The sequence below is a fragment of the Panthera pardus genome, unplaced genomic scaffold, assembly GCF_024362965.1.
Source record: "Panthera pardus isolate Hobbes unplaced genomic scaffold, ASM2436296v1 HiC_scaffold_8, whole genome shotgun sequence".
Lineage (NCBI taxonomy): Eukaryota > Metazoa > Chordata > Mammalia > Carnivora > Felidae > Panthera > Panthera pardus.
In genome coordinates, this window is record NW_026527013.1 from 74,788,301 (window position 1) to 74,814,223 (window position 25,923).

At 42.1% G+C, this 25,923-nt stretch overlaps 1 protein-coding gene across 1 annotated transcript in view; it reads left to right on the forward strand.

The window, feature by feature from the left end:
* Positions 1-25,923, forward strand: part of VPS41 (VPS41 subunit of HOPS complex) — a 186,385-nt gene that overhangs the window by 5,584 nt on the left and 154,878 nt on the right. The window contains exon 2 of the mRNA XM_053898062.1: positions 4,271-4,309. Coding sequence (XP_053754037.1) covers positions 4,271-4,309 — 39 coding nt within the window. The remainder of the gene's footprint in view (positions 1-4,270; positions 4,310-25,923) is intronic.

Consider the following 25,923-nt stretch of genomic DNA (forward strand, 5'->3'; position numbering starts at 1 on the left):
ATCCACATCTGTGAAGATGGCATGTTTGCGTGGGTCCTACCCAATTCCCCAAACTGACCTTATGCGATTGTGATGCGAAGTCAGATTTGGGGCTGGGTCACTGGGTGGCCTGGCTGGTCCCTTTTTCCACACTGGGCAGATGTCCAGATTTTCCTTCATTTGCAGAATATGATGAATGCTGGAGCTGAGCCGTGGGGGGTTAAGCGGGGTACCCTGAGTCTGCCCACTCTTGTCAGCCCCCCATGTACTCTTTCATCTTTCCTACTCAACCAGCCTACTGCCTGAGTGCCCCGAACTGGCCACAGCTCCTTTGAGCTTTTAGAAATTGAGGCCTCAGGGCGCCTAGGTGGCTCAGTCCATTAAGTGTCCAACTTCGGCTCAGGTCATGATCTCACAGTTTATGGGTTTGAGCCCTGCATCGGGCTCTGTGTCAACAGCTCAGAGTCTGGAGCCTGCTTTGGATTCTGTCTCCCTCTCTGCCCCTCCCCCACTCATGCTCTGTCTCTGCCTCAAAAATAACAATAAACAAAAATTAATTACATAGAAATTGAGGGCTCGATGATACCGGGATAGCAGGTACATATCACACAAAATATATCCTCTTGCCTCTGCCTGTGTCACATGTTGGGATCTCTCACACCCTGTCTTCCATTAAGCTCAGCTGTGTCCCAGTTTGTTGGCAAGGAGAGAAGGTGGCCGTGTAGCGTTGAGTGTTTCAGCTCTATTCCCCAGGCCAGGCTGATTGCCCAGAGACTGATCTCTGCTCTGTTTCTTCATCCTGCAGACAAGGGAGCTGGCCTTCCTCAGGCTCCAGCCTCCATTTCTCCCCCAAATTCTGCACCCTCCCCCAACAAATAGTGTGTATAGATTCAAGAGGTCACATGTCAAGCATCAAGATCATTAGGTTTGGATATATGCTTGAGTCTAGGGGATTGGTTTGCAACAGAAAGGTAAGGTAGCATTCCACTGTTGCCCAGATTTTATCTGGCTGTATACTTGTCTCTCTGTGCCTTCTAGCTCATCATTTTTGCTTCAACCAGAACAGCACCATTTTATTATTGTGGTAAAATATGTGTAGTATTTACCACTTTAACCATTTTTTTTTTTTTAAGTTTTATTGTATTTATTTTGAGAGAGACAGAGACTGTGTGAGAGAGGGAGGGGCAGAGAGAGGGAGAGAGAGAATCCCAAGCAGGCTCCGCACCACCAGCCGGAGCCCGACGCGGGGCTTGAACTCACGAATCGTGAGATCATGACCTGAGCTGAAATCAAGAGTTGGACGCCCAAGCGACTGAGCCACCCAGGCGCCCCACCACTTTAACCGTTTTTAAGTGCATTGGCATTGTCAGTGCAGCTGTCCCCACCGTCCATCTCCAGAACTTCTCATCTGGACCTGTTAAACCCTATCCTATGCCCCCCACCCCATCCTCCCCCCAGCCCCTGCCAAGCTCTGTTCTACTTTCTGCCTCATGTACTTGGAACCCTGCAGTATGTATCTGGTTTATTTCACTTAGAAAACAGCACAGTTTTGTAACTTGTATTTTCATGATTTGTTTGAAGTTCTTGGAAAGATACAGAGTATGAAGCTAAAAAACGGTTGAAAACCACTGCCCCTTTCTAAACCGTAACCTTTCCCACCGTTCAGCCTGGCTTTTGGAGCCCTCTCTGGGACTTTTCACTTCATGTCTTCCGATTTGCCCCTCAGTCCCCAGGGCATTAAGCAGTGGGGCTTTTTGAGTGGATGAAGCAAGGAGGTAGTAGACCAGGCTCATTCCTGAAGTCACTCTTGCATGGCTTTGGTAGGATTGCGGGCAAAAGTGTTAATTTTTCTTGAGGCCGCAGCTCAGTTTGGGAGGTTCATGCTGGAGCGGGGGTAAGTTTGAGAATGTCCTGGAGTAAATGTTCTCACTGGTACCAACAGCCACAGGAAGCTTCTGTGAGAGACCGGTTTTCTTCTGCAGGCTCGGGTTTCTGAGAGTCTCATGCCTCGTGGTATCACAGCCTGGCACCGCATGGTTTTTGGTGCAGAGTCAAGCATATAATTTGATTTTGGGGCACCTGGGTGGCTCATTCGGTTGCGCCTCCGACTTCGGCTCAGGTCATGATCTCATCGTGGGTTTGAGCCCCACATCGGGCTCTGTGTTGACAGCTCTGAGCCTGGAGCCTGCTTCAGATTCTGTCTTTCTTTCTCTCTCTCTCTCCCTCTCTGCCCCTCCCCTGTTCACACTCTGTCTCTCAAAAATAAATAAAGGTTAAAAAAAATTTAAAAGAAAAGAATATAATTTGATTTTGAGTTTTTGGTTGAAGTTGGTGGGTGGAGACTTAAAAAGAATATAATTTGATGTTGAGCTTTTGGTTGAAATTGGTGGGTGGAGACTTAACGCTTTGGTTTTAACGAAGAACGTAAATGGAACATTTGTCCTTTTACCCTATGTGTCTATATGAATGTATCTCAAAAAAAAAAAAAAAAAAACAACCAAAAAACCTTCCTTAGGTTTAATGGCACTTTTCTGAAAAGAGTAATCCAGTGTTCCTTTAAAGTTCTTGAGCTGGGGATAGAAATCTAGGGGCAGGTCATTGGCATGGTCTTCAAAGCCTTGTTTCTCGAATGTTAGTAACTTACTATTCAGGGACAGTCAGGGCCGGAAAGGGTGTCAGAAGTCGTTAAGTTCAGCCTCTGAGCCTCAGTGTTCTTACCTCAGGGGTCATTAGGAAATTCTAAGATGCTGGGTACAAAGCATTTAGCATTGTGGGATATATATAATAGATGTTCAGTAAAGATGTCAGAATAGTGACTGTTAATAATAAATGGAGTGTGTCCAGAAGAGAAGGATCACGGTGGTAAGTGGATGAGAACCAGGATCTGGGGATGGTTAGCACAGAGGAAAAACAATTTAGAAGGGCAGGCATGATACGTGTCATTAACTCTCTGGAGAACTGTCAAGTAGTTGAAGAATTGGATTGTTTTATGTGTCTTATTGGTGCCAAGAACAAAAAGTTCCTATGGAGAGATCATAGCTCCAAATTAATAAGCATTTTCTAATACTTAGAAGAACCTTACCGCGCCGGGGTGTGGAGGAGATTCTCATGTTCATCGTGGTTAATGGCACAACTACAATAAAATTCTTAATCACAAGTCACATTCGTCCCTGTTTCACAGATGGCCTCTCAGAGCAAGTACCGTATTGTCCACAAGGCTGTTGCAGAGGCAGCCTGTCACCTGCAAGGTTCTTAGGAATTTCCTATGAATGAAATTAAAATGTGTGCAAACACCAGATTTGTGTTTAGCCTGCTTTGCAACCAGAACTGAGTAATAGAAGCATCTAACTTTTGTTAAAATGTTTATTTTTTTCCTTGAAAAATATTAGTACTTTCCAAGATGTCCTTGCCCCATTTTTTTTCGTTCTTGTATAGCTCATGGATTGTTGCAAAATGCTTACATTCAGTGTCAGCATATTAGTTGTAACCTTTTATTGCTATTGATATCTATAAGTACGTTAAGTAAATCTTCATTTTGCTGACCTCTTTGAGGATGCGTGGCATCAGCAGATTCTCTCTTTCAGTGGACAGGTGAGAGATTAGCAGGATCGAGTCAATTTTTCCCTTTTTGCTTTGTTTTCTCCAGAACAGCAAGATTCATGCTCTAGCAAGAGGGAAACTGTGTTAAATGGCAGAATTCGTCTTCTGGCTAATGGTTTAAAGAGTGGATGTAAATTATATGGCTTGTTTGCACAACGGCTGATAGGTACCACTCTAGGGGAATTCTTTTGTAAAAAGCTGTTTAAGCAAGACCATCATTTTGACTCAACCAGATTAATAGCATAGTAATTAATAGCACAAGGGCTTTTCAGTATAAAAATTGGCTCACGGATAATTTGAGACGGCAGCTTCCTCTTCCCTTCCGTGATCAGTAAGCCTGCTTTGCTGGACCCGTTTCCATTTTTAGCGAAGGAAAGAGCCTTCTGTGTCTTCCCATGACAGTTTCCGCGGTCATTCGTCAGCCTGCTGACCACCCAAGGGAGGTCAGCAGGAGCAGTGGGTCTGAGTGGCCCCAGAGTGACCGTCTCAGTCCTGCCACACACGGGAAGTGGAGGGAGGCCTAGGAGGGTCACACCATGTGGAGTCGTTTCAACTGTGGTTGCAAATTACCTCCCAGCAGGGCAGGTGGGTGTTGGTGGCGGGGAAGTGGTGACCGTTTTCCCTCAAAAATATGTTATATTTTATTCTTTTGTCACCTCTTCTGACCATTCTCCCCCTCTGTGCTTTGCAGGAAACTGAGTCTCTCGAAGAATCTACAGATGAGTCTGAGGTAAGGTGGGTGGTTCAGGAGCCTGAGGATTTCTTGTCGCCACATGATCCCGTGCTTGTTTTGCCTCGTGGGGACTGGGGTGCGAAGGGCCGTACATGATTGAACCTTGGGGAACAACATGCCAGTTGTCTTCAGAAATATATTAAAAAAATTTTTTTAAGGCTTATTGAATTTTGAGAGAGAGAGAGAGAGAGAGAGAGAGAGAGACAGCGTGACTGGGGAGGGGCAGAGAGAGAGGGAGACACAGAATCCCAAGCAGGCTCCAGGCTCTGAGCTGTCAGCTCAGAGCCCGATGCAGGGCTTGAACTCACAGATTGTGAGATTATGACCTGAGCCGAAGTCAGACGCTTAACTGACTGAGCCACCCAGGCGTCCCCCAGTCTTCAGAAATATTAAATGGATCGGCTTAAATAAGCAGGAGAAGGAACAAAACACTTTCTCCTGATCTTGAATAGTACTTTAACCCAAAGTGCCTTGGCAGTGGGAAATTTGATACAAAGTTTTACAAACTAATCTTGGCCTCTTTAAAAATCTGAATTTAAAACAACCGCTGTAGGTTCTACCATACTTATTTTTTTCTTCATTCTTTTAACGAGTATGGCATGCTCACTGGTGTAATTTATCAATCACCAAAATTAGAGTTTAGTTCATAAAATAAAAAGGAGGAAAGTCACTTCCTTAAAAACTGTTAAGAAGCTAAGTTTTGTTAAAGTTTGTATTTTAAGGAAAATAAAGTAATATATAGGGTGGGCTTTTTAAAACAAATTTCTTTTCAAGACTATGCATAGGAAATAGGTTTAAGCATAACAGAAACTAATGAACCTACCAATTTTATGGATGGACTTATTGATAATAATACTTATATTGTTTCCTTATACTATTTCATTTAGCTCAGAGGAGTGAAAAAAATATGTGTGATAACCTGCTGGAAATTCACACCAATGTGACTATAGCCAGTATAATGTATAAATTCGGGTTGATATTGCATATAGTTATTACATGGAATTTGTTTCCTTTTTCAAGGAAAAGGTGGGCTTAAACATATTCATCTGGAGAACATCTTATATGTTATGCTATTATGTGTTTGCAGTTTGTAGGTGCTGCAGGCATGGTTCCTAATACCTTTACTACTAAGGACCTGTGATAATCTCTTTGGGGCTCCTGATAAGGCACTGCAGAGTTTGCTTATAGATATGGCATAACACTTGTTAATTTTTTTTGTGTGTTCATTTGTTTTTGAGAGACAGACAGAGACAAGATTGTGAGTCTGGGAGGGGCAGAGAGAGAGAGAGAGAGAGGGAGACACAGAATCTGAAGCAGGCTCCAGGCTCTGAGCTGTCAGCACAGAGCCCGACATGGGGCTCGAACTCACGGACCCTGAGATCATAACCGGAGCCGAAGTCGGCTGCTTAACTGACTGAACCACCCAGGCGCCCCAAGGTTGTTCTTTTAAAGTTGAACAAACCGAGACCCTGCAGGTAACCTGTCGTAATGTCGTATAGCAGGTTCACAGGAGAAGTGGGTTCAAACTCCAGCCCCCAGCATTTTGCTGTCTAGCTCTGATAGGTGGGGACTGAGGAAACTGGAGTCCGGCCTCAGGTTCATATCTCAGCTGTACTTTGTACCTGCTGTGTGGCCTTGGAGGTAGCACCCAGCTCCTCTGTTCCTCAGTTTCCTCTTACAGAAAATGGGGTCGTTGCGGACTGTGTGGCTGCCGTGACGATTAGGTAAGATTGCTCTCTGCACAGCATCTTGTATGGTGCTACCACCTGGGAAGCAAGCAGTCCACGTAGGCTAGTGATTCTCAGCTTGTGTTTTAAAGGTAGTGCTGGTGCCCATTCTACAGCCTGGGGCTTCCACTTGAGGGCTTGGAGAGGCTCCCCGAGACCCTGGGAAAGCAGGTGTTCTCCCTGATACTGTGGCTTCTAATGGGTCCATGGGCCAGCAAGGTAGTCAGGCTGGTGGTGGACAAGTCTGGGCTTTTCGGTGTAGTGAGTTGGTTTATAATCCAGCCTTTGGAGCATTTTGTCTTGGGTTTGTCCATTTGAATCACTTTCCGGTTACAGGATTGAGATTGTGAGACACTGCTCAGTTGCTGAAGAATCTTTATTTTTCCTTTTCTCTTCTTCCCACTAGGTTTTATAACGGTTAATTCAACTTGCACAGGGCAGGCCTTTCCTCCTTATACTTCTGCCTTTTCTTTATTCAAGTGCTCAGGTGTTTTTCCATTTCTTTTCTTTTCTTTTTTTTTTAATTTTTAATGTTTTTTTATTTTGGAGAGAGAGAGACAGAGAGAGAGAGAGACAGAGACAGAGTGTGAGCAGGGGAGGGGAGAGGGAGGGGAGAGGGAGACACAGCATCCGAAGCAGGCTCCAGGCTCCAGGCTCCGAGCTGTCAGTACAGAGCCCGACGTGGGACTCGAACGCACGAACCATGAGATCATGACCTGAATACGACATGTCCGAATACGGACACTTAACCGACTGAGCCACCCCAGGCGCCCCAGTATTTTTCCATTTCTGCAAGCAACAGTATTTAGCGTTTTCAGCCATGGAATTGTAACAATTTATGTTTCCTTATGAAATGCTGCATTTCTTATAGACAGCTCTTATATTGGGAAGACCCTAGTGTTAGGTTATTCTAAAGTTGTTACTTAAAACATTTTTAAATTTATTTTTAATTAAAACATTTTTAATTGTGGTAAACTACACATAACGTAGAATTTGCCGTCTTAACCATTTTTAAGCGTACAGTTTAGTATTGTTTAGTGCAGTCACGCTGTTGAGCGAACCTACCTCCAGAACCTGTTCATCTTGCACAACTGAAATTCTGTGCCCCTTGGATTACAGCTCCCCATTCTTCCACCCTGCAGCCCCTGGCAGCCACCACTCTACTTTGTGTGTTTAGGAGTCTGACCACTCTAGGTGCTTCGTGTGAGTGGACTCATGCCGTACAAGTATTTGTCTTTTTGTGACTGGCTTATTTCATTTAGCATCACGTCCTGAAGGCGCATCTGTTGTGTTACCTGTGTCAATTCCCCCTTTTTTTTTTCTCTTAATTTTAGTTTATTTTTGAGAGAGACAAAGTGCGAGCAGGGGAGGGACAGAGAGAGAGGGAGACAGAATCCAAAGCACGTTCCAGGCTCTGTGTCATCACAGAGCCTGTTGCAGGGCTCCAACCCACGAACGGCGAGATCATGACCTGAGCTGAAGTCAGACGCTTAACGGATTGTGCCCCTCCTTCTTTTTTAAGGCTGAATAATATTCCATGGCATATACAAACCACATTTTACCTAGTCATCTCTGATGGGCACTTGGGTTGCTTTTACCCTTTTGTTTTTGTGAACAACGTGACAATGAACATGAGTGTAAAACTATCTCTTTGAGGCAACTGCTTTTAGTTCTTTGGGGTATGTACGCAAAAGTGGAATTGCTGGATCATGTGGTAATTCTATTTTTAATTTTTTTTGAGGAACCACTCTACTATTTTCCATAGAGGCTGCACCATTTAATGTTTCCAGCGGTAGGGCACAAGGGTTCTGGTTTCTTCGCATCCCTGCCAACCCTTGTTTTTTCTGTTTTTCTGTTTGTTTGTTTTTATAGCAGCCATCCTGACAGGTGTGAAGTGATATTGTGGTTTTCATTTGCATTTCCTTGATGATTCAGTGGTGCTGAGCACCTCTTTACAAGCTTGTTGGCCATTTGTATATTTTCTTTGAAGAAATGTCTATTCCAGTCCTTTCCCCATTTTTTAATCAAGTTCCTTGGGTTTTTGTTGTTGAGGAGTTCTTTATATATGCTGGATGTTAATCCTTGTCAGATAGAGATAGATATGGATAGATCCTTATCGGAGATAGATAGATAAACCTGTTGTCTTTATCTATAAGTCAACAACCTGTGAGTAGGATATATGGGTAGATGGATTGACGTACAGCTATAGATCTGTAGAGTTGTGATTTAACTGTATCTATATAAAGAATATACATAATGTAATGTATAAAGAATATATTTATCTATATATATATATATATTCCTATTCAGTTATACAATTTACAATATTTAAATAATTTCTCCCTTTCCATGGGTTGCCTTTTCACCATGGAGCGTGTTGTTTGATGCATAGAAGTTCTAAAATTTTGATGTAGTCCACTTTATCTATTTTTGCTTTTTTCCCTGCCTTTTGGTGTCGTATCCGAGACATCATCGACAAATCTGGTGTTACAAAGCTTTTCCCTTATGTTTTCTTCCAAATTCTCATTTTGTGTGTTCAAAAAAGGAAAACAAACTGCTCAAGACTCTCTGTTGGGGCACCTGAGTGGCTCAGTCGGTTGAGCGGCCAACTCTTGATTTCAGCTTAAGTCATGATCGCAGGATTGTGAGATCGAGCCCCATGTCCTGCAGTGTGGAACCCGCTTGAGATTCTCTCTCTCTCCCTCTGCCCCTCTCCCCTGATCGCTCGTGCTCTCTCTCTAAAACAACAACAACAAACCAAACAACCCAAAACTGTCTGTGCTTTTTTCATTGTTCTTCGAACCTGCAAACACATAAAATGAAATTGCTGGGTGTAGTATAAGGTGTATATGTCGCCATATAAAACTTGTAAGAATTTTAAATTGTACTTTGCAGTTAAAGTGGAAATTCAAAACCATATTTCAACCAAGGGAGTATGTTATTTTTTTAATGTTTGTTTATTTATTTTGAGAGAGAAAGTATGTGAGCAGGGGGAGGGGCAGAAAGAGGGAGAGAGAGAATCCCAAGCAGGATCTGCACTGTCAGACCCGGGATTCGATCCCACGACCCTGGGATTATGACCTGAGCTGAAATCAAGAGTCAGATGTTTAGCTGACTGAGCCACCCAGGCGCCCCTAGTATGTTACTTAATAGGTAACACAGTTAAGGGTCTTGCATTCATCTTAATACTAAATGACTTGTGGCAAATTTTGTGGGATAACCGAAGGGGTCCTCATGTCTAGTATTTTTTGTTTCTAATATATAGTCTGCTGTTTATCCCACCTTCATATCATAAGCCAGACTATTTCTTAAATGGTGCTTTACTCTTGAAAAACATAACAAGTCTGTGTTCAAAAGAACTTCATTCCCATTTTGAAGCTCCAAGATCTTGTGAGTACTTAGGGATGATTGCTGTGGCATAGGTCGTGGCAGAGTGCTATGGGAGCACAGAGGAGTGGATGATTGGTCGGGAACGACTTCATTTGGGGTCTCCAAGAATTAAATATGGAAGACGAATCTAGGCAGAAAGGCTGGGCAAGTCTTCAGGAAGAAACCGAGTCATGAAAGTGCATGTGTGTTCAGCCAACCGTGAGGCACTCCCTGTGGCTAGAATTTGGAGGAAGTTGGGGAAATGAGGCTGGATGAGGAAACTAGGGTGAGGTTGTGAAGCTACTAACATGTCAGACCAGACAGTTTGGACTTGATCCCGTGGACACTGGGGAGCCAGCTAAAGCCTTGATTGTTAAGGGTGGAGATAGGGGCCGGTGATAGATAAACTGGAAGGAGCGACCCATGATCAGAAGTTCTAGTGCAGGCCCCAAAAGAGAGAAGTAGGGGTGTAGCGATCTGAGCTGGGCAGTAGCAGAAGACAAAGAGGAAATGTTTCTCCAGTTCACTCAAAGGGAAGTGTGGGATAGTATGTGGCAGACGGGCTGGGTGGAGAGTCAAGAAGATTCCAAAGCATCCAGTTCAGCTGTGTTGTAGGAAACTGCATAAACTCCACTAGTAGTTAAAATTTTGAAAAAGACATTTTAAACCTGGAGTTTGGGCGCCTGGGTGGCTCGGTCAGTTAAGCCTTCGACTCTTGATTTGGCTCAGGTCATGATCCCTGGATCATGGGATCAAGCCCCATGCTGAGCTCTGTGTTGAGCATGGATCCTGCTCCCTCTGCCCCTCTCCCCTCCCTCTGCCCCTCTCCCCTACATACACTCTCTCTCATACTCTCTCTCTCTCTCTCTCTAAAAAACAAACAAAAAACAAAACAACAACAAAAAAACCCTGAAATTGATATCTCTATATTCAGGTTTTTTTCTTCTAAAGTGGTACCTTCTAATCCATTCTTGATTCTTCTTATAATGGTTTTGTTCGAGCTGAAACAAATAATATGCTTTCATATTAAATATGCTTTTAAAGAAAAATAAATGAGCAAACTAGTATCTGGGATTTTGTTCTTAAAATCTCACAAGTTACTGCTTATAGAAGAAAGTTCTGAGCTCTCCTTGGAGCAGAGATGGTGTATTGGAATGAGCAGTGTTCACGCTCTACTTTGATAATGAAGATTATTACAAAACCAGACTCATTTAGTGTAGGAAACAGCTCTTGGCACTTTGGTGAGCTCTTTAGGTACAGTAACAAGTCCAAGATTTGGCCCTGATTATTGCTTCTATTTTACAGATGAAGAGACAGACTTACAGTGTTTAGGTAACTGGCCAGGCTCACCTGCTGGTAAATGAATTTGAATCCTTCAGTCTGACTCCAAAGCCTGGTCTTCTACTGTGTAGTTACAATGCCTCCAACTTCACTGTGACCTCTCTAATTTTATTCCATACTCTTCTCTGTGTGCCTTTGTAGAATTGGGCAAGATTAAGAAAAAACTCCCTTGGAACCCCTGCCTGTGTATAAAATGATATTTTGGGTGATGTTACAGATTTTGGCTTGTTCACCTAGTAGGAAAAAATACCAGTTTCAGAATCTTGGAACTTTGCTTCTTTTCTGGGGAATAGAGAATTGTCTTGTTAATTTATATATAACGTTAATAATTATAATAAATTCCTGTTTTGCCATAAAATAAATAATGTTACCAAAATAAATAATGTTACCTATTTAGAAAATAATAACATAAACATTTATAAAATATTTATAAAGTAAATGTTAGGTATAAGTTTGTCTCCTTTGAAAAGTACATCCATCTTTGTGTGCAGACATTTAGCTACAAGAGTGTTCATTGCAACTTTGTTTATAATATAAAAATTTAGAAACAGGCTAAATATCCAGAAAGGAATTGTATTATCTTTATAATTGGTAAGAGCTTTTTACAAAAATGTCATTTAGAGCAGAGGCTGGCAAGCTTTTTCTGTAAATGTCTAGATAGTAAATACTTAAAGCTTTGCAGACAAAGAGGCAGTACTGAGGATATTATGTAGTATGTAACCATATAAATATGTAAAAACTTGCTCGAAATCTGTACCAAAACAGGCATCTGGCTAGATGGGCTGGTTGTAGTTTACTGATTCCTGATTTAGAGTATAATCCAGTTTTTCTCCACCCTCCAAAATCCATGTAAGCATAGAAAAAAAGATCACAAGACCATGTTGTCATTGGATCTTATTTTACTATTCTTCTTTTACTGATTCTTCTTTTATTTACTATCATTATTTGCCTTAATTTTCTAAAGTTTTGCAAATAGGCATTACTTACATACTTAGCAAAACAGTATAATTATTTTTTTTTTAACAAAACATATTAATCTCTGCACATAATCTTACTGTGTTATGTGTCGATGTTACAGAACTTTTGGGTTGCATAGCAATGGGACTCAAAATGAAACTGCATTGTCCTCCCTTTCTTACCTCAAACTCAAACTAGGGAGTTAGGAGAAAAGGTTTGGTTTGTTTCTTGCTGTCTTTATTTCATCCAAGATTACGTAAGGCAAAAATTGTTCTTAACTCTAGTGTACATTTTTTCCTGAAGATTTTTTAAATGTAATTTATTGTCAAGTTAGCTAACGTAACAGTGTATATAGTGGGCTCTTGTCCATCAAGTGAAGAACTGACAAAGAAGATGTGGTTGTATATATACAACGGAATACTACTTGACAATGAAAAAGAATGAAGCCTTGCTATTTGCAAAACGTGGATGGAAGTGGAGTGTATTATGCTAAGTGAAATAAGTCAGAGGAAGACACATATCCTATGTTTTCACTCATATCTGAAGATTTTTTTTAAGTTTTAATTTTGAGATAAATGTGGAGTCACATGCGGATAGAAGAAATAATAGAGAGATTCTGTATATAATGTATATAACATCTCGCATAACTTTGGTGCAACATCACAAGCAGGAAATCAATATTGATAACAATACAGGGACTTGATTCCGATTTCATGAGTTTTACATGCGATTGTTTGTGCATGTGTGCATACATGTGTTCTATGCGCTTCTTTTTTTTGATATTTTTTTACATATTTGAGAGGGAGTGCAAGCAGGGGTGGGGCAGAGAGAGGGAGAGGGAGAGAGAATCCCAAGCAGGCTCCATGCTGTCTGTGCAGAGCCTGACACAGGGCTCGATCCCACGAACCGGGAGATCATGACCTGAGCTGAAATCAAGAGTCGCATGCTTAACCGACTGAGCCACCCCGGGGCCCACTTGTGTGCACTTCTGTCACATGTGAAAAGTCAGGTGATCACCTCTGCAGTGAAGATGCAAGAGCAGTTCACCACAAGGTTCGCTTATATAATCACGCCCGCTCCCTCCCCAGCGCCAGCCCTTCTCTCTCTCCGTAGTTTTGTCATTTCAAGCACATTATATGAATTGAACCACACAGTGTGTAATGTTTCCAGATTGACTTTTTTCCACTCTGCCAATTTGTCTTTGAATTGGCATGGTTTGGTCATTCACATTTAAGGTAATTATTGATATTTTGGGGCTTACGTCTGCCATCTTTTACTTTCTGGTTCCTCTGCTTTTCATTTCTCTTGTTTCTCGTTTCTTCCCTGTGAGTTAATTGAAACTCTTTTTTAAATATTCTTAAAACGTATCCATAGTTCTTTTTTTTTGAGTGTATTACTTTGTATGGTTTTCTTAATGTTGCTCTAGGTATTAAAATATGCATATATAACGTATCCGGCTACTGGTGTCCTTGATATTTTACCACTACTGGTCAAGTATGAAAACCTTACTTCCATTTACGTCTGTCTCCTGTTCCCACTTTTTAAACACAGTTGTCTTAAATATTTACATTCATTGAGCACCCATGTCAGAGAGTTGTTATTAAACTTTTTCTTCAACTATATCTTAAAAACTCATAACAAGAAGGATAATTTACCCCAATTTTTACCCATTCCTGTGTTCATTTTAAAGTTCTAAGCCTCCAGGGCGCCGAGTCGCTCAGTGACTTAAGTGTCGGACTTCAGTTCAGGGAATGCTCTCACGGTTTGTGGGTTTGAGCCCCGTGTCAGGCTCAGTGCTGACAACTCAGAGCTTTGGAATCTGTGTCTCCCTCTCTCTGCCCCAGCCCTGGTTGTGCTCACTCCCTCAAAAATAAATAAACATTAAAAAAAGAAAGTCCTAAGCTTTGTGTTATCTTCTATCTTCTGTTTCTTCCTATTTAGAAAACTTCTTTAGCCATTCTTTAGGCTTTCATTTATGAGGGATATTTTCACCAAGTATCACCAGATATTCACCAAAACATTTGTGGTCAACAATTCTTTTCTTGAAAACTGCTCTGCACTCCCTTCTGGCCTCTGTCATTTCAAATGACAGATGTGCTGTCATTGATGCTTCTCTATAAGTAATGTGGCCTGTTTCCCAGGCTCCCTTCAAGATTTTTTTTTTTTTTTTTTTGCCTTAGTTTCCAGAAGCTTAATTATGATGTCTCTTGGTGTGGCTTTCTTTGATTTGTCTTAACTGGAGTTTGCTCAGCTTCTTGAATCTGTAAGGTTATGTCCTAGACCAAATTTGGAAAGTCTTCAGCCATTATTCTTTGACTACTTTTTCAAATTCACTCTCTCTTCTGGGACTTGAGTAATTTGAATGTTAGCCCTTTTGTTATTGTCCCACAGGTCCCTGAGACTCTGGTCATGTTTTTTCACTCAGTTTTCTTTCTCTTGTTCAGATTGGTAAATGCTGTTGATCTGTTCTCAGGTTCATTGGTTATGTTCTCTGTCGTCTCCACTCTACTGTTAGCCCATCCACTGAGTTATTTCCTTTGGTTATTTTATTTTTCAGCACTAAAGTTTCCATGTCTTTTTTTTTTTTTTAACTTCCATTTCTTTGCTGATATATTACTTCATTGGTTTCAAGAGAATTTATAATTGCTTGCTTATTGAAGCACTTTTACGATGGTTGCTTTAAATATCTTTTTTTTAATGTTTATTTTTAAGAGAGAGAGAGCATGAGCAGGGGAGAGGCAGAGAGATAGGGAGAGAGAGAATCCCAAGCAGGCTCTGTTCTATCAGTATGGAGCCTGATGCCGAGTTTGATCCCATAAACCACAAGATCATGACCTGAGCTGAAATCAAGAGTTGGATGCGTAACCGACTGAGCTACCCAGGTGCCCCAGTGATGGATGCTTTACACTTGATCTTAGCCAAAAGGCTGAGAAGCGATGATGATGGTTGCTTTGAAATCCTTGCCAGAGGGGCACATGGGTAGCACAGTCAGTTGAGCCTCCAACTTCGGCTCAGGTCATGATCTCTCACTTCGTGGGTTCAAGCCCTGTGTCAGGCTCCAGGCTAACAGCTCAGAGCCTGGAGCCTGCTTTGGATTCTGTGTCTCCCTTTGTCTGCCCCTCCCTTGGTTGCACTTTCTCTCTCTTTCTCTCCCTCTCTCAAAAATAAACATTAAAAAAAAATTTTAAATCCTTGCTAGAGAATTCTAACATCTGATTCATTTCATTCTTACAATATGCATTTTAATAAAACTCTGTAAATCCTGAAGAGGCATCAATTATTTCAACTTCTTCAAGTCCCTTTCCTTATGTACCGTGTATCGTGCTGAGTGCTCTGCATGGAGTATTCCCTCCAATATGATCCATAATTCTATCAGGTACTATAGTAGGCAGGAGAGGTTGGCTATGCTACAGTAACAATCAGTTCCATAATTTTAACAGCTTAACACAACATGGATTTGCTTCTGAGTAGAACCAGTGGTGCAGGGAGAGGAAGTTGTGGCATCAACAACTCAGAAATGTCCTCATCTTCCGTAGGGTCTTGCCTGTTAATGGACCAGAAATGATGTGCCATGGAGTGCTTTGGTCACAGAGCTGAAACCTGAGGCAGCTCTGCTCTGGGCAGAGATGTATTTTCTTAGACATGGCTTCCTCTGAGTATAGGTTCCTAGGGTATCGTTTAATTAGAAGTGTATTCCACCTTATCTGCAAAGAGTTTAGCATGCCATACAAAGGACTTCGCAGCAAGAGCATCAAAATGTTAGCCTAACATTTCAAGATGAAACTTGCACAGCGAAGAGAGGAATAACAAGGGAAACAGCATCAGGCTAAAGAGGAGTGGCAAGGGAAGAGAACACCTGTGGGAGCAGTAGTCAGTCTGCTTTGTACCAGGTGAGGGTTCTGGTGACCTTTTGTTATTTGGGAACACGACTCAGTGCCTGTAGTAAGTTCCTTTGAAGTGAAGATTGCATGTAAATTACATTACCCCTGGCCTAGGCCCGGCATGTAATAACAGAGAGCTAATTAGTGTCACCGCTGTCTTGATTTTTGCTACCATTATTAATAAACATGCCTCCTGAATAGAGACCCATTCACATCTGGCTTAGTTCCTCGCAAATGTCCCAATCAGATTGCTTTGAATATGTTAGATATATTAATTTTAATAAACCAGGTGGACTGACAAATAACCGAACCTATTTAAAATAAACCTAGAATGCAATCTATGTTGAATGAGAAATTAATATTAAAATAAAAGGCAACTTCCAGATGCATCCGCGACAAGGATTGTTCTTTTCATTTTGTTAAAATGAAAACCAGTCATTGTGAGAAATCAGGAGATAGCTTTTTTTTAATCAGAAAATGCATCACACAAAAATAATTTATTTATCTTACCTGGTGGGTAGAACATGGTGAATCATTTATTGAAACTCAAATTGATTCTTTACATGTATTAATTTTAATAAACAAATTTAGAGCAACTAGTAACTAAAATGGTAATGTACCTTGTTATGAGATTGATTGCTGAGAAAAATGGAGCATGGGGTTATAATATATCCTTCCAAATAGCCTTTGGATCAAAAATTTGCTCTTTCATTTAATGAGCTATTAATATTAACAGGTTCTACTGATTATTGCATCACTCAGGCATGGATAAACATTCCCTTTGAAGCATATATTATAAAAATTATATTTTTGGAAACTTAGTAGAAACTTTCTGGATGCAAATACAGATTTGTGAACCTGTATTTCTACCATTTGTTAGGGTTTAAAAGATGAACACGACTCTGGTATGATATATCCTTGAACAGGAGAAAAATTAGTCAGTCCAAGATGGACTGATTGATCATTTTATGTATTTGGCAGATATTTATGGAGTACTTTTGTTTTCTGGGTTCTAGGATACCCCAATATTTGATGAAGGAGGCAGACAGTAAACCAAAACTTACGTATTAGGTGGTAGCAAAAGTTGTGGATGAAAATAACATTGAATTAAGGGACTGTGGTGCTGTTTTGCCCTGGGTGGTCAGGGAGGGCCTCTCTAATAAGATGACATTTGAGTAAATATATGGGAGAAAGTTGTTGTAGGGAAAAGGAAGAGCAGACAGTACTTTCAAGCAGGGTTGCACTAGACGTCTTTGAGGTTGCTATTGGGGCTGGAACTGAGTGTTAGGAAGTGAAGGAGTGAGTGGCCAGAACAGAGAGGCTATAAACCAACTGATGGACTTTGGTTTTTACTGCAAGATGGGAAGCCATCGGAGGGTATTGTTTTCACGAGAGCACCCTGGATGCTGTTTGAAAAAAGTCTTGGGACAACAAGTAGGCGGCTTGCTACAAGACCACATAGGAGGCTTTGGCAGAGCTCTAGCTAGAGGTGGTGAAGGACTTGGGGTCTTTTTTGAAGTAGAGCCAATAGATGTCTTGACTAGGACATGGGGGTGTAAGTGAAAGAGTGGAATCAAGGGTGAACAACCAGAAAGGTGGAGCTGTCAACTGAGGTAGGGTCAGGTGTTGGTGGTGGGGTAGATCAGAAGTTCCATTTTGGCTGTTTTAAGCTGGAGATGTCATTTCCAAGTGGAAACGTCAAGTACGTAGTGAGATAAAGAAGACTAGTGCAGGTCTGGGCTGGAGATGAGAAGTTCTGAGTCAGCATTTAGGTGGTGTTTAATGCCATGAAACTGGATGAGATCATTTAGGGCCTGAGGTTGGGTGAATGAGAAGCCTGATGCTTGGACCTGAGGGGTACTACCACATTTTTGAGACCTGCTAGATGAAGGGAAGTCCGCAAAGGACACTGAGAAGGAGTAGCCAGTGAGGTAGGAAGAAAGCCAAATGAGAGTGGTGTTCGAGGAGTTGAGGGAGGAACGCATTGCGGGAAAAAGCATGGCCAACTGTGCCAAGTGGCCATGGAGAAGATTAGTAAGAGGGGCTCTAGGGATTCACCCTTGAATCTGCCAAGGTGAGGCCATTGGCCATCCGTATAGAAGCAGTCATGGTGACTCATGGCAGTGGAATGGGCTCAAGAGAGATTGGCTTGGGCAATGTCTTTGATGCTTTTCTAAGTTCTTGTACTGTGTGTCACAAAATGGTGACATCTAGAATGCTCATAAGGGACGTGTTTGTTGTGTGACTGTTAATGGAGCTGATATGTATTTCGTGCTTTGCCTGTCATGGGAAGGTGTGCATTAAGCATGCTGCTGCTGCTGCTTTGTTACTTTCATCCACCTCTGGGCCCGGTACTGTCATGAGGGCAGGGCCCCTGCCACTAGGGTCTCATTAGCAGAGCTGCTTGCGAATGAATAGATGAATTGATTACATGACTCCAACAATTATAAGAAACTGGCATTATGTTCTTTTTTTGGAGATCGTGAAACCAGAGCTTTGAGAGATCTTTGGTCGAAAACAGATATACCGAGGACCTCCTGACTCAGGCTGAGAATGGTTTTAGCCCATGCTGTGTCCTCAGAAGGATCATGATTTAATTTAGGGATAAGCAAGTAAGAACTTTTAGCTTCTGGTTTGGCTTGGGGCATCCAGCTCCAGGGCCCACTATCATTTTTATCCTCTCAGTAATAGACAGAATAATGGTAGGCAGAATAATGGTCCCCCAGAGATGCCTATGTCCTGATTGCTGGAATCTGTGAATATGTTACATGGCAAGAGGAATTAAGGTTGCAAATGGAACCTGAGCTGACTGTAAAATAGGGAGATTGTTCTGGATGATCCAAGTGGGACCAGTATAGTCACAAGAGTCTCTACAAGCAGGTGAGAGGTAGAGGGGGCTGGAGTGATATGATGTGGGAAGGACTTTCCTGGCTTTGCAGGTGCGGGAAGGAGGGGGCCCCACAGCCAAGGAATGCAGGTGGCCTCTAGAAGCTAGAAAGGATAAGGAAACAGATTCTTTCCTAGAGCCTCCAGAGGATACAGCCCTTCCGGCATCTTGATTTTCGCCCAGTGGTAGCTGTATTGGAGTGTGAGTCGACAAGTGTGTTGTTCCAAGCCACTGAGTGTGATAATTTGTTACAGCATCCATAGGAAACAAACACAGTGAATAATGTGATTGGATGATCTTACTCACTTAGCACTTTGCCTTTAGCACAGAAAATAGTCGCAATGAAATTGCTGATACTGTCAGGAGCTGTATTTATAAAAATGTATGTGTCTCTTTTCTGATACCCAAGAATGTTGTTTAAATAATAATCACATTTGACAATTAGGGCCTGATTCTACCCTGTCAGGACTTGAAAGTATTCCTTTCTCAGAAGACTTTTATGGAAGTGCCATAACAAATCTAATTTCTAAAAACCGTAGGTTTCTTTTTACCCATGAGCTCCTTCAGTTTTATTTATTTATTTTTTTTTTTCAACGTTTTTTTTTTTTTTTTTTTTTATTTATTTTTGGGACAGAGAGAGACAGAGCATGAACGGGAGAGGGGCAGAGAGAGAGGGAGACACAGAATCGGAAACAGGCTCCAGGCTCTGAGCCATCAGCCCAGAGCCTGACGCGGGGCTCGAACTCACGGACCGTGAGATCGTGACCTGGCTGAAGTCGGACGCTTAACCGACTGCGCCACCCAGGCGCCCCTCCTTCAGTTTTAATGAAGTTTTTTTTTATACTTTAACTTTATTTTTTATTTTTTAAAATTTACATCCAAATTAGTTCGTATATAGTGAAGCAATGATTTCAGGACTAGATTCCTTAATACCCCTCACCCATTTAGCCCATCCCCCCTCCCACAACCCCTCCAGCAACCCTCAGTTTGTTCTCCATATTTGTGAGTCTCTTTTGTTTTGTCCCCCTCCCTGTTTTTATATTATTTTTGTTTCCCTTCCCTTATGTTCATCTGTTTTGTCTCTTAAAGTCCTCATATGAGTGAAGTCATATGATTTTTGTCTTTCTCTGACTAATTTCACTTAGCATAATACCCTTCAGTTCCATCCACATAGTTAGTGCAGCCATTTTTAAGTATACAGATTCACAGGCGTCCATGTTAACATAATTCTTTCTTTGAGAATATGATTGTCTTCTCCAAAGATCTCAGTGAATGAAATAAATCTCTCAAAATAGTATCCGAAGGGATGAGAGTGGGGAAACCTTTGATAAAGCTTGAGGTTTCAGTCTTTTGTCATCATTTCCATCTGTCACTGGGCGCTTTTGACATATTTGGCCTGTGATGGTGTAGGAGTGCTGATAACGCTGACGCCATCTTGTTGGCTCCTCTGTTGCCACTTTAGGTAACTACTACAGACCCCTAGGCACACAGGTGGCACCACTGTAGAATACAGACCCTCAGGTGCACAGGTGGTGCCACTTTAGATAACTACTCCAGCCCCCCTCAGACACAGGTGGCATCACTTTCGATTGCTACGGACCCTCAGGTGGACAGGTGGCGCCACTGTAGATAACTACCCAGTGATCTCACTACCCTGCCCCTAGCTCTATAAAATCTGTGGGTTGAGGTCCAGGGTTTGTGGAGAATGTGTGGTGGAGGGTGTGGGGTGGGGGAAGGGGGAAGGAGGAAGGAGAACAGCTACTTGGTGCTCTGGATCGTCTGTCTGCCCGCCCGCCCGCCTGATTGTCCCTATTAGTAAGTTACCCTGAATAGAATCCTGTGTAAATGGTGTGGAGTGGTTTCCTTCACTTTTTTGGCATTAAAGTACCTTCTGAGTCTGGAGGATACTTACCTTCCTCCACCCTCGAATGGATTAGCTGCTTCTGGTGTGTACAGGCTTCCAGTACCTGTAGAGACCGTAGCTTTCCCCTTCCTTTTCTAATAATGTGTTTGAAGACATTGTTTCAACGATGTGGCAAAATCAGAAGTAATGTATGTTCATTTTTTGAAATACTATAAAACAAGTAAAAAGAGGTAATTAGGTTTAGATAATTTTTCTCTCCCTTCTCCCATCCTTTTTAAAATTGTTTTTTATTTTTTAAATGTTTTATTTTTGAGAGGGAGAGAGAGGGAGAGCAAGGGAGGGGCAAGAGAGAGAGGGAGACAGAGAATCCCAAGCAAGCTTTGTACTGTCAGCACAGAGCCCGGCTCAGGGCTCACACTCAAGAACCCTAAGATCATGACCTGAGCCAAAATCAAGAGTCGGATGCATAATGGACTGAGCCACCCAGGTGCCCATCCTTTTTTTAAATTTTTTAATGGCATTAGTAAACTTTACCAGGATTTTTTTTTTTTATTTCTTGTTATTATCTTTCATATCTCTTCCAGCATCCCCTAGATTTTTTTTGTATTTGAATATTTCCTTGGAAAGTATGTTTCAGTGTGAGAATTTGTGCCCCAAGTCTTCTGAGTCCTGGTAAAGTGCCCTTTAGGCAGATCTGCTGGAGGCAGCAGCGCTGGGGGAGTTAATCTCCACTCGGTAGGGGGAGGGATAGAAGACCAGGAGTGAATGCACCCAGGCCAGGGTGGAGCTGTTGCTGCCCATTTCTCTAGTGAATGGGGGTGGTTAACAAAACCTCAGAAGCCACCTTGGGGAGAGGTGAACGCTGGGTCTCAACAACTCCCCCTTCTGGATGATTTCGATTGCCTCCAGAGTTTCTCACTTGGGATGTTAGGTTCTGGAATCCCTCTTTCCTTTTATAGTGTCTTCAGGGCTGGTTTGGAGGGAAGAGGTCAGCATTCCCGGTAAGCTGTCTGTCTTGGCAGGAGCTGTGTCTTAGGGTTTTGTAGAGAAACAGAATGAATAGGATCAGAGAGAGAGAGAGAGAGAACATCTGAGAGAGATCAGAGGGATCTGAAAGAGAGAAAGAGATTTGTTATAAGGAACTTGCTCATGGGATTATGGAGCTGGCAAATCCCCAAGTCTGCAGGGTGAGCAGCGAGCCAGAGATCCAGGAGAGCCAGTGGTTTCACAGGCTCAATGCCAAGAAAGAGCCAGTGTTTCAGTTCAAATTCGAATACAGGAAAAAAAAAAAAGCTGCCCAGTTTGAAGGCGGTTAGGTAGAAAGAACTTTGAGAGCTACTTGAGAAGGTTGGCCTTTTTTAATTTTTTTAATTTTTAAAAATTTATTTACTTAAATTCAAGTTAGTTAACATACAGTGCAATTTTGGTTTCAGAAGTAGAACGCAGTGATTCCTCTCTTACATATAACAGCCAGTGCGCATCCCCACAGGTGCCCTCCTTCATGCCCATCACCCGTTTAGCCCATCCTCCCACCCACCTCCCCTCCAGCAACCCTCAGTTTGTTCACGGTATTCAAGATTCTCTTATGATTTGCCTCCCTCTCTGTTTATATCTTATTTTTCCTTCCCTTCCCATATGTTCATCTGTTGTGTTTCTTAAATTCCGCATAGGAGTGAAATCATACTTGTCTTTCTCTGACTAATTTCGCTTAGCATAATACACTCTAGTCCCATCCACGTTGTGGCAGATGGCAAGATTTCATTCGTTTTGAACATCGACTAATACTCCATTGTGTATACATACACCACATCCTCTTTCTGTTCGTCAGTCAATGGACATTTGGGCTCTTTCCATACTTTGGCTATTGTCGATAGCACTGCGATGAACATTGGGGTGCGTGTGCCCCTTCGAAACAGCATTTTTGTATCCTTTGAATAAATACCTAGTAGTGCAATTGCTGGGTCTTAGGGTAGTTCTATTTTTAACTTTATGAGGAACCTCCATACTGTTTTCCAGAGGGGCTGCACCAGTTTGCATTCCCACCGGTGGTGCTAAAGTGTTCCTCTTTCTCCGTATCCTCGCCAACATCTGTTGTTGCCTGAGTTGTTCACTTTAGCCATTCTGACAGGTGTGAGGTGGTATCTCATTGTGGTTTTGATTTGTATTTCCCTGATGATGAGTGATGTGGAGCATTTTTTCATGTGTTGGTTGGCCATCTGGATGTCTTTGGAGAAGTGTCTACTCATGTCTTTTTCCCATTTCTTCACTGGTGTATTTGTTTTTTGGGTGTTGAGTTTGATACGTTCTTTATAGATTTTGGATACTAACCCTTTATCTGATCTGTCATTTGCAAATATCTTTTCCCATTCCGTCGGTTGCCTTTCAGTTTTGTTGTTTCCTTCACTGTGCAGAAGCTTTTTACCTTGATGAGGTCCCAATAGTCCATTTCTGCTTTCATTTCCCTTGCCTCTGGAGACGTGTCTAGTAAGAAGTTACTGTGGCCTGCAGGAAATTTTGAGGAGGATTCTCTGAGTGGAGGGTGAGGGAAGACCAAAGTGGCAAAGAGTACAAAGGACCAGAGAACATCACCACAAACAACAAATCTGCAGATAATACAATGGCACTAAACTCATATATTTCAGTAATCACTCTGAAGGTAAAGACTAAGTGCTCCAATGGAAATACGTAGGTTGTTAGAATGTATTGATAGATAAGATCCATCTATCTGCTGCCTACAAGAGACTCATTTTAGATCTAAGGACACCTGCAGATTGAAAGTGAGGAGATGGAGAACCATCTGTCATGCCAGTGGAAGTCAAAGAAAGCTGGAGTAGCCGTACTTATATCAGCCTTTTTGTTCTGTTCAGGCCTTCAACTGATTGGATGAGGCCCACACACACTGGAAAGCACAATCTGCTTTAAATTAGTCTACCAGTTTAAATGTTAATCTCATCCGGGGCACCTGGGTGGCTCAGTCAGTTAAGCGTCAGACTTCGGCTCAGGTCATGGTCTTGCGGTCTGTGAGCTCGAGCCCCGCGTCGTGCTCTGTGCTGACAGCTCAGAGCCTAGAGCCTGCTTCGGATTCTGTGTCTCCCGCTCTCTGCCCCTCTTTCCCCCCTCTCTGTCAAAAATAAATAAAACATTAAATAAAAAATAAACATTAAAAACTTTTTTAAATGTTAATCTCATCCCAAAAATCTTCCTCACAGAAACACCCAGAATAATGATGGACCAAATATCTGGGCATTTCATGGCCCAATCAGGTTGATACAAAATTATCACAAGCCTTGAGAGTTTTGTTCTTTCCATACAGTCGTATCCTCTGTGAGATCATCCAACAATGATGTATTTGTTTTTCATTTTCTTGTCTTTGACCTTGACTGAAAGTTCTAGATCAGCTTTGAAAAATAGTGATTAATAGACATCAGTGAGTCCTGTTGCTTCTTTTCATTGTTAAGTGAAGTGTCATGTTGGCTTTGATTTCAAATGGTTGTTCTCAGCTCTTGAAAGAAACCTTTTTATTTACTGAAAGCTTTTCTTTTTTTTCTCTCAAAGAATCAGAAATGAGTGTGGAACTTTGTAAATGCTATTTCAGTGTCTGTCAGTGTGGTGCTACAGTTTTTTTTTTCCTTCGGTCTATTAAATAATGAAATCAGATTTCTTAATATTCAGTCTTTGTGTTTCTGTGATATTTGATCTTAAAAGTATTCTATTAATGTATTTGCTGGGTTTAATTTGTGAACTCCTGTTTGGAATTTTTACACTTAAATTCTCCCATGAGATGACTGAACTCTGCTTTTTTCCCTGTGATGTACTCTTTGGGAGTTTTGGTATCAGGTTATGCCGCCTTTTCAGAATGAATTGGGAAGTTTTTATTTCCCTGTTATGGGACAGTTTAAATAACTTAGGCACTTACCTTTTTTGCCTTTATTTTTGAGGGTGGGGGTGGGAAGAGAGTGTGAGTAAGGGAGGGGCAGAGATAGGGTTCCAAGCAGGCTCTGTGCTATCAGCACAGAGCCCCAGGCGGGACTCGAACTCACATACTGGGAGATCATGCGCTGAAATCAAGAGTCAGACACTCAACCGACTGAGCCACCCAGGCGCCCCATAACTTAGGCATTTTCTGCTTGAGTGAGAGTTTTCAATAGAACATGCTTAACATTCTAGGCCAGATACCCTTCTGCAGGTAGTACTGAGATGACTTTTATTTTCCGTTTATTCTGTTTGTGTTTAAAAAGCGCCAGCCCTTGGACTTAAGATTCAGTTTTCTAGTTGACTAATGCATTCTTAACTTTACCTTTCTTGAGTGTTCTCTGGTTCCCTGCAGTGCCCCCCTCCCTGCTTCCAGCGTTCTCCTGGTCCTGCAGTGCTTATGGCTGGGGCTCCCAGACTGTCCATAATGCCCTGCCATGTGTTAGGGGCTTTTGGTCTCTGCTGGTAGGAGAAAGAGGTAGACTGATGGTGGCCAGGGCTGGAAGTGCAGGCATGGAGAAACAGCGGGCAGAGGTTGCACATAGATGCCGCCTCCTGGAGAAAACAGCCGCTAAGGGGTGGGCGGTCCTCTTTCTGGTGGAGTGGGTCAGGCTCGAGGTCATGGGCATGGAGGATGGTGGGAAAGCTAAACATCTTTCTACTTTTGTTCAGATTATGTTTTCATGGAACACATCAAGGTGTGTCATAAACTCACCGTTCATTTTCAGCATTTGTATCAGTTTCTCCTTGATTCTGGTAATACTTCGTCTTAATTGTTATTGCTAGTGTAGGTTTTTAAATCTGTTTCTTCATTGAAATTTTTGAGAAGCTGTCAGACTCTGGTCGAGGGGGCCGGCAGGGTGCTTCTCTGCATCAAATATGGAGTGTGCAATTGAAAGATGTTTGGGAGGTATTTAATCTCCTCTAAAACATAAAATAGTCTCGGGAATTGTAGCATTTTCCTTTCCCATATAACAGGAAACTCGTGCCTTATAAATGTAGATTTTTCATGAACATTGTTTTAGCTGGCAAGGTTTCTGTCTGCTGTTGCAGTTAGAAGATGATAGAGCTTCATTTCTGTGAATTTCTCTGTAATTCTAATTTCTACCACTAACCGAATAGCCACTAGCTTCCCTCTGGGAAGCTTCCACTTCCCAGCCTCCCTCCATTCCATCCCTCCCCCCGTGTCTGCAGAACACATAGTTTAGATGATCTGTGTAGTTCCTTTTGACTGATAGCTTATGATTTGGATTTTCCTGTGCGGAAATCTAAATGAGAAGGTCGTAGAAAAGCTTCTACTGAACTCGGTCTGCTGGTACCGCATACTTTTGTTTTCGCTGGTCTTTATTAGGTACCCACAGTTTTGTTAGGTGACGTTCAGAACAGTGAAAAGGCATAAACCCTGCTTCTCAGGATCTTGTGATCACCAAGGGATATTGGGAAGAAAGGAAAAGAGGGTTATGTTGGCTTTCGGGACGGAAATTGTCCACCTGAATGGCATACCTTGAAGATTGGTGAGGTTATTCCATATTGGTGGAAGGAAATGAAAAGCTTACTTGCTTTTTTCATTCCCCCCCTCCTCTATATATTCTTATCACTTTCCCAATATAAAA